General features: G+C 43.9%; 2 protein-coding genes across 3 annotated transcripts in view; one reads left to right on the top strand and one right to left on the bottom strand.

The window, feature by feature from the left end:
* The first annotated feature begins 1,832 nt into the window (after positions 1-1,832).
* The window catches only part of LOC144889570 (uncharacterized), a 434,610-nt gene continuing 426,761 nt past the window's right edge, over positions 1,833-9,681 (top strand). Inside the window, exon 1 of the mRNA XM_078770285.1 lies at positions 1,833-4,551. Within this exon, the coding sequence (XP_078626411.1) occupies positions 1,976-4,551 (2,576 nt within the window). The 5' untranslated portion in view covers positions 1,833-1,975. The remainder of the gene's footprint in view (positions 4,552-9,681) is intronic.
* Positions 5,737-9,681, bottom strand: part of LOC137416516 (peroxisome proliferator-activated receptor delta) — a 65,244-nt gene continuing 61,299 nt past the window's right edge. For both annotated transcript variants that reach the window (XM_068102134.2, XM_068102138.2), the window contains exon 7: positions 5,737-7,745. In XM_068102134.2, coding sequence (XP_067958235.1) covers positions 7,498-7,745 — 248 coding nt within the window. In that variant the 3' untranslated portion in view covers positions 5,737-7,497. The remainder of the gene's footprint in view (positions 7,746-9,681) is intronic.

Raw genomic sequence — 9,681 nt, 5'->3', positions numbered from 1 at the left:
TGGATCCACTTTGACCCCCGGTAGACCCCGATTTTTTTAATTGCCTTGAACAAACTTTAGTCACAACACAACAAATATCATTTGTGCCAAATTTGGTCGCAATCACATCAGCGGTTTCGGAGAAGAAGTTTCAAGTGTTTACGGACGGACTGACTGACTGACGGACGGACGGACAGACGACGCGCCAACACAGAAGCTTCCCTGAACTTCATTCCAGGTGAGATAAAAACCGAAAAACTTTGCACCTCTATATCTCCAAAAGCGCTGCATAGAAAACTAGAACAGCACTCAGTAGAGAGCATACCTCCACCTGGTTGGCCATATCACTCAAGAATTATCAGCCATATCACCATATCACTCAAGTGAAGAATCACTCAGAAATTAAATAATTCTCATATCCGAATCCATTTTCAGATCTTCACCAAAATCGAATCTATTTGTCCTTGTCAGACACCCAACTGGTCCAACAAGTTTCGTCCAAATCCGTCCACAACTTTTTGAGATATCCTGCTATATATAATTTTTGCCCCTTTGTCCCAATGGTGAAGAATCACTCTAAAAATTCTAGTAATCGGATCCGAATCAGGATATTCACCAAAATCGAATCATTTCGTCCTTGTCACATACGTTATAGTCTAGTAGGAAGACTAGGTCCCCCTGCACCCCCCGGAGATATACTTCTAATCAGTGTTTCTAGATTGGAAAAAATGTGTAGAAAATGACTAGCTATGGCCCCAAGCTGAAAAAATGTCCCACATACCATTTTTATGCAAATTACTGCTGCCATTATCAAAAAAACGATTTTTGACATATCTCAGCCAATATTGCAGATAATTGAAAAATGAAGGTGTCTAGACCCATGTTTTGAAGGGCATAGATCATGATAGAACTATTCATAACATGATTACATGTGTCTATGGTATACTAGTATGCATATTAATGCTGTAATTACAAAATAATCAGTTTTACAAATGATAAGGATACGTTAATACTGCAGATAACTTAACATGGTACATAAGGGGTCTAAACCCAGGTATTTTCAAGGTTAAATGTCAACAAGATGCTCCTGAGTCTTGCATAGGGGCGGGACATTGGCAGTAACATTGGTACCACTCAACTTTTCTTCCCACCATTGACTTTGTATTGCGAGAGATTTTCACTTGCTTATTTAAAGGTTTCTCACCCAGCCCACGTAAAATCTACCAACTCCTGCTGTTAACTCCCAAACATATTTTTTTATGTTATCCAATCACAGTGCAGAAATGACAGACTAGAGATCCAAATTAGTGCTGCTATAGCTGCCATTTTACATTTCCATCCATGTAACATGCGCGCTCGCGCGCTCGTATCAATTGGTAATGTCGCGCGCTCGTATCAATTGGTAACGTTGATGTTATTGAATACCTCAGTTGAAAGTTCAGTCTTCCATTCCATCTGTGTGTTGTTCTTGGTATTCATCCTCCAATCTAGCCAGGTAAGATGCTAACTATAATGTTACTCACACTCTTGACTTCAGTTTCTGCATGAAATCATAAACAGGCAGAATAACAGCTGAGCCAGCTAGCACCATGTTAGCTAACGTTAAAGCTAGCCTCATCTATGTACAGTATGTTCCTAATGTCGGTGTAACTTAAACTTTTGTTAATGCCAAACATGAGACATATCTGTTGACTTCTGTATATGAATTGAACCAGAAAGAGGCACGACAGCTGAGCTAGCTACAGTAACTTAGCACAATGTTTCATTGGCCTAGATAGCTAACGTTAGTGTGGAAGAATTTAGATGTTTTAGCTATTAGCACTTTTGATGCCACTAAACATGGTTTAGTCAGCTAAAAAGTACCCTAGTGTAGAACATGACTCAGAACCTCTGTTACCTCACTGAAAACTCAGAGCCTCCTTTCACAGGCACTTTTAACATCATTCGTGATTTCTTATTTGTCATTTAACAGTGATGGTAGACATCGACAGCAAGCATGCCCAAAAGAAAACGGAGTGTAGAACCTGCAGCCCAAAGCTCTCCTCCTACATGCATCCTTCATGTACCATCCATGTCTGATCATGGGGATTTCACGCCCCTCCGTAAAATTAAAGGATCTGCTTCAGAAAAACTGCAACTGCTTCAAAAGATCCGGGATAGACGTCTCAACCAACCGCATGACTCCCCATGTCGTATGCAATCAGTATGTGATCAGATCCCGGCAACTCTTCCTGATGACCTAGAAAGAGTAGGATATCACAGCAAGTGTTATAAGCACTTTGTCCGCCACTTTCATCGTCTGGGAGATGATACAGAACCAGGGCCATCAACCTCATCATGGCATCACTCTCCTCGTAAACCAGGAGGTTCTGCTGAACCCATCTTCCCGCCAGAGTGTATATTTTGTGAGAAAGTTGAGACCAAAGATGCTCATCGCAATACTGAGAGGCCTACAACCTTCCCATCCTTTAAAAACAAAGAAAATGCATGGGAGCAAATCGAAACACGGGCTGAGAAAATGGGTCTCTATCGACTCCATCGAAAGGTGAAAAACAAAGACCTCTTTGCATGTGAGGCCAAACACCATCCGTCATGTTTTAAAGCTTTCCGCACAGCATTCTACAACTATGAGCGTGCGATTCACAGAGCCGAAGCACCAAAGGAGCAGGCTTGCATGTCAGCCGCCCATGAAAAGGCATTCAACTCAGTACTGGAACACATTCAAACCCAGGTCATCCAGCAGAATAAAGTTCTACAGCTTTCTTCCTTGCGCTTGCTCTATGTCGAGGAACTGAAACTGAATGGATATGAGAACTCAAATTATCGGTCAGAGAAACTACTGAAACGCCTACAGAATGACCCAATCAAGGAGCATATCCACTTCACGAAGGTTGATCATGACAAATGTGATGTCATTTCTTTCTGGCTTGTGCACAGCTCAAACATAACAGTTTCCAATGCTCTCGCACGAGCATTCACACTCGGAAGCACAAACAAGAACCAAAATGTTGCCCTCCAACTTCGCCAGGGTATTCTACAGGCTTTCAGAGAGTGTAAAGACCAACCATGGCCACCAACAGCTGAAGACATGGAGCTCAATCCTGAAGACATCCTACCTCCAGACCTTGTCCGCTTTCTCAGCGTGCTAATGACTGGCAAGGAGGGCATCGAGACAGAAAAGGTGAAGCGTCTGGTCTTCTCCATTGGACAAGATCTGTGCCGTGCAGTGTCAGATGGAAAATGGAAGTTACCAAAGCACATTCTCCTCTGTGTGACTGTAAGGCACCTGTTCCGAAGCAAACAGCTCACCACAATACTACACAGGCTTGGACACTCTGAGAGCTACGATTTCGCCTTGGAGTTGGAAACTGCTCTCGCCAAGGTCCTGGATGAAGTCTCAACTTATCGTACACCACAAATTGTGACAGGAGAGGGCAACCTTGTATTCCACTGTGAGTGGGACAACTTGAATAAAACCACTACCAGTGTGCACGGCAGCAACATTGTAAACAGTGCTGGAGGAATCATGGTGCAGGAGGTCAAGCCCGGGTTCGAGAGCAGCAAGGACCGAATGCTACCTACCATCAATAGGTCACAACAGCGTAGCCTGAAGGTCGACACACCAAAAACTCTCCCACCCTTGCACTTTACTCGCGTTGGCCCGAAGTTCCCTGAAGGCTCATCATTCACACCGCCAGCAGAGAATGACACAGTCTATGCCACTACGATGCAAGAGTACTACATCTGGCTCTTCATCAGATACATCGGAAGCTGTGGCCTGCAGCCTGTGCCTGGGCTAGGGGGTTTCACCTCTGCAACTGGTTCTCCCCCACCCAGCAAATCAACAGTCGACTACTGCACGCCTATCCACCAACCGATCACAGACAACGCAGTTGTTCGTGAGCTACTGAAGCGTTCCGAGGCAGCAACTGCTGAGGTGGGTCAGAGATGGGTCCTGAATACATTTGATCTGGGTGTCTGCATGAAAGCCCTTCCCATCATCTGGCGCTGGCCAAATGAATTTGCTAGTCATGTAGTAACGATTGGACCCTTCCACACATCCATGAACTACATCGGGATGCTCACTGGACACAAGATGCGTGGTTCTGGATATGCAGAGATTCTCTTTGAGGCACAACTAGTAACAAGTGGATCTCTCAAAGGTGTTCTCAGTGGAAAGGCCTACGCAAAGTCCCTCTTTTGCCTCAAAACAGTGTGTGAGGCAATGGAGAGGCTGTTGATGGAGAGATTCACTGAGGAGGAGAACATCATGATCTCTGACCCTGCTGTGCTTCTCAGAATGACCCAGTCTTGCAACCGAGAGCACCTCGATGAAGCCCTCAAAGACCCCTCAACTCTACTCCTCATCAAAAAGTACCATGCCTTTGAGGAAAAGGTGCGCAAGGGCCACCTGGGGAAGACAGCTGCCTTCTGGATGTCGTTCATTACCCACTGCCATCTTGTCTTCATGCTCCTCCACTCTGTGAAGACCAACAACCTCCAGCTGTTTCACAAGTGTAACGGAGAGATGGCAGATATCTTCTTCGCCTTTGACGGACACAACTACTCCAGGTTTGTGTAGCATACATGGTAAAATGTATAACCATCACTGAGTAGATTTTAATTGATACTTGGGTTCATGTATTATGAGAGGAGCTATTCCAATAACTTTGTGTTAACGTCTGTGTAGACGGACCTTAATATGAGTCTATTATTTCGTAAAACTGTGATTATTTTGTAAATAAAGCACTAATTAGCATACTAGTATACCATAGACACATGTAATCATGTTATGAATAGTTCTATCATGATCTATGCCCTTCAAAACATGGGTCTAGACACCTTCATTTTTCAATTATCTGCAATATTGGCTGAGATATGTCAAAAATCGTTTTTTTGATAATGGCAGCAGTAATTTGCATAAAAATGGTATGTGGGACATTTTTTCAGCTTGGGGCCATAGCTAGTCATTTTCTACACATTTTGTCCAATCTAGAAACACTGATTAGAAGTATATCTCCGGGGGGTGCAGGGGGACCTAGTCTTCCTACTAGACTATTACTTCTTTGCCAAATTTCATCCCAATCCGTCCACAACTTTTTGAGATATTCTGTTCACAAACAAAGACAGACAATCAGACAAACAGACACGGGTGAAAACATAACCTCCATCCACCTTCGGTGGCGGAGGTAAAAATGAGACATGGCTCATTGTAAAGAACTCTCCATGCAGAATAACATTTTGATGATGAAGTCATAGGTTCCTCCATTATGACGTCATAATTCGACAAGTACAAAACTTCATCCGATCAAGACGAAATTTCTTGAGCGTCATCCACGGATAAATTGGTGGAGAAAAAAAAAAGGATGACGTCATCGGTAACGTGGTTCGGCCACCATATTTGTTTTAACACAAAATCCTTAAAAAAACACTAAAAACACATCCCGGTGAGGATCTGCAATCTCTGATTGCTCTTTCTTGTTTAATTTTTAAAATGGACTTTTGAAATGACATAATCCGCCCCAGAATGCTCGGCGCGCATGAGGAGAAAGCCCTAGCCCCGTGATAAATGGGGGCAGCGGAACGTGTGTCGGGTGTGGGATGAAATATACGTTCGGGCATGGGGAAGAATGAGGTCAAGCAGAGGGAGGGGAGGATACATGGGGGTGAAGAGCTGGATGCCAGCTCAAACACAGCAAGGAGAGGAAGCGGAAACCAGGGATGAAACGGAAATGGAACAAAAAACGAAAAGACATATTATCAAGGAGACTTTTTATTAATGTCCTGGAGACACTTTCCAATGGCATCTAGACAGTGCATTTAAAGGTAAATGGAACAAATGTCTACCTGATATAACGACGTAGCCTACCAACTTCTATTATCCACCGGTTTACCAAATCCTCATATTCATCGACAAGCGGAGCTGCAACTATGGATGTGGATTAAGTCCACGACCTTGAAGTGAACCAACGTCTTGACTTCTGGCTTCTTCGAAACCTGGGCACATTTTCTGGTGGAGACAGATGAGAGTGACCGCGCGAAGTATAAAAGATGAAGCAATCTTATATTCAAGTAAATCATAGGCCTATGTTTGTAAACACCCTGCACATTGGTTGATCCGTCTCGTCCAGACTATCACGTCAATTCGGTACAAAAAAACAACAACAACAACATAAAACGGAAGATACGGCAAAAATCGATGAACACCTTTTGTTTTTGTTCGTCGTCGTTCATATGCAAAGGTTCCCACCGCAAAATGAATTCCTCAGGAGTTTTACTTACTGCGGTAATTTATCTATTGTTTATAGGAAAGACGCCATCTTGCTCTCCACACAAGCAAATAAAGGTAGGCCTTATTAATCAGGAATGACAATGTATCGCAGACACAGTTGCTAGACTACCAGATTGAGGCCTATCCTTCAGATTCATTCAATTTACCAGCTGTTCTGCACTATTCCTGTTATTCCCCTCCCCTACCACACTCCTGAAACCACCAGGTGATATTAAATGCCAATCCACTCCACAACTGTAGTTAATAAGAGCATGATCACTGATATTTGTTTCAAACTCGTTTTTCTACTATCCGCCATCTTGGATATCCACTATAGTTTGGAATTACGCTAAAACAACGGAAATATGCATGGAAGTCCAAATAGACTGTTTAATGTCTGTAGTACAAATTAATTATCTACAAAAGCTTTGGCAACATTTCCGTCAGGGAAACCCTCACGGATAAGCTTCTTCTTCTTTTGTATGCAGCCAATGGCTGCGCGGTGGCATCATTGACTGAGGGCGTGGCTGCGCCACTGATGCAATGCCCTCTTAGGGCAGGAGTAGCTTGCCAACTGTTTTCTAAGGCCACAGTGGGATCTTTAACGTCCACCAACTAATGCCGACAGACAGGAGGCCCAGTTTAATGTCGTCCTAGGGACGGCACACACATTGATAGTTTATAGCGAGGCTGAGATTCTAACCCAGGTTAGATAGCCCAGAGGCGAGTGGGCATACCTCAAGGCCAACCTGCCAGTCTCTCATAAATAATGAATGAAATCAATATAACGTTGATTGAGGAAGCAAGGAAAAGCTGACATTTTGGGCGTTAACCCTTCGTCGGACCCTCTTTCGCTCCGATGAAAGGCCAAAAACTTCCAGCTTCTCTTTGCTTCCCACGGTGGTTAGCATACCTCACTCAACGTTTGGTCGATGCCATCCATTGTTCTACCTGTCCACTGATGCAGACCACCACTACCCTTCAGGAGTAAAACTAGTTCTTTCAGGAATGACCAATTCGGTCATAATTCCTTAGTCATGTGTTCAAAACATTCAATCCGGATAATACTCAAGAAGATTAACAATTACAGATACTCAAGGGAATACTTTATAACACTGACAGTGGAAAAAGAGAATTTTGTGAATTAAATAATATTAAATTACAGAGCATTTATTAATGCTTCTTCTTCCTCTTCTGCTACTTCTTTTTCTGCTACTTCTTCTTCTTCTACTTCTTCTTCTTCTTCTTCAGTACATGTCCTCATAAATCTCCTGTAACAGAGGATGAAGAGCAAAAGCAGCATCTGACTGCTTGATGGCCACAACTACATCGGCATGCTCGGTGACGAGTTGTCGCAGATCAGCCATTTTCTGCAGGGAGTGTGCGAGCAGACGTGGAGCATCGGGATGGTTATTACGAAGGTGGAGGTGAAAGGCCTGTAGGATGGAATCTTGAAGATCTTCAATCTGGTGAGCATCGAGTAGCCCAGGCCGATCTGCATGTGGGAGGTGGGGGGAGGGAGGGATTCTGGGTTAACGATACATTTGTAGCAATTTCAGGCATCAGATATTCTTTTCATACAAAATCTAAACTCGGAAAAGCGAGGAGGTGAAGGATAAAAGGGGTGATGTGGGACACTGTGAGAGGGGTCGTGGGGGAATAGCCAGACACAAACAAGCAGGTGTATGAATGGAGCAAATTAAAGTATGAATGGAGTGGACCGAATACGGAATCGTAACCTGCAGGTAAGAGAGGTGAGTGTGTGTGTTAGGGAAGAGTGGAATGGTACTGCCTCGGATAAACGATTCCACAGGTGGGTGAAAAGAGGAGCAGAAGAGCCACGTAGCACATAGAGACGGTAATGGGAGGGAGAGGTGTGCAATAATTGATTGATTAATTGCATCATTAAAATCAATAAATATTAATCATAAAATAATTTCTTAATCAATTGGCTAATAGCATACCTCAACCACCTGTGTTTCATTTGAAGTTGTAACTTTTTGAAAATTAATTAAATAAGTCATTAATCGAAAAAATTAAATAATTAATTGATTAATTGACTAATCAATAGATGATTAATCGATAAATTGATTAATCAATAAATCAAAAATAGCCTTTGCAGCCAAATCACTTGGTCACTGTCATGTCCGAATATCAGCTTCCTAACTCAAAAGGTGCTTGAGATATTTCCCAGAGGAGAAGGAAAATAAATAAGTGATTAATACCAAAAATAAATAGATATGAATCTTAGAATAGTTAAATTATTAATCAACTGGTTAATAGAATACCTAAACCACCATTGTTTCATCCGAATCTGTAACAAAAAAAAAAAAAATTCATTAAGTCATTAATCTATTAATTAAATAATCAATTGATTAATTGAGTAATCAATTAATCAAAATACCCTTTAAAGCCAAATCACTTGGTCATTGTCGTGTCTAAATTCCCTGTTGGACACGTCAATGATGTTATGCACTTGGGATTCCACACCATCCGGGAGTGTGAGGTGAGAGGTGTGACGTGGGGTAACTCGCCGATAGGGAGGAGTCATACTCGACTGAGTGACAAAGGCCATGTAGGACATTAGAAGTTTGGGTATTATCTTTAAGTTGAAGGAGGACTTGGTACGAGTGACCAGTGTTGCGAGGCCCATGCAAACCATGCAATTGCATTGGGCAACAAGGGACCCCACGTGACCGATCGGATCATGATATACGGGGGGGGGGGGGGGGGGGGGTCAAACAAGGTAGCTACAACCTTTGTCTTATGACACAATTAGTCGCCCTGGCAAGTTTGGCTGAAATTATATAATTAACTACCAAATGCATCGGCCACTGACATGCAGAGACAGACAGACACCAAATTGTGCATTTTACTATGGCTATAGGGGCCCTAACTGGGCCACTGTGTTCTTCAGGGTGGCATAGTTCCGAACCCGAAGGATCGGTAACCGCCACAATTTCGGTCTTCGAGGCCGGCCGATAGGCACAGTGTGACCGGCCAATTGGTGGAGTTTGTCCGCACAATGTGGGCGCTTTCAGGATGAACTTTAGCCGGGGAGCGTTTGGGCGCCCCGGTCTGATACTGCCGCCCACGCGCATAACAACTTGTGAGTGCACGTGGGTCCCGGCGGTCCCACTGGCCTAGCGCTACCATGTTTAGACAGCGAAATCCGTCCCCGGGCACCGGCGCCTACTCACGAAAGTTGAGAGGGTAACGGCGTCGAGCACGGTAGGACACCCGCGGAGCGCCGGCGGACCAGGGACGCGCGAGCCTATGCGTTAGCGTGCTACGGCGGAATCAACGGCTTCGGCCACGGCCGGGCCGATACTCGGCCTGGTCGCACCGGAAATGAACTGGTTCGCCGCCCGCGCTGGAGGGGTCGCGGGCGACTGAGATGTATTAACAAATTAATTAATTAATTTGAGACG

The sequence above is a fragment of the Myxine glutinosa genome, chromosome 1 (genome assembly GCF_964187855.1).
Source record: "Myxine glutinosa chromosome 1, kmMyxGlut1.1, whole genome shotgun sequence".
Classification (NCBI taxonomy): Eukaryota; Metazoa; Chordata; class Myxini; order Myxiniformes; family Myxinidae; genus Myxine; species Myxine glutinosa.
The sequence above is the reverse complement of the archived record's forward strand: the minus strand, read 5'-3'. Positions and strand labels throughout refer to the sequence as shown.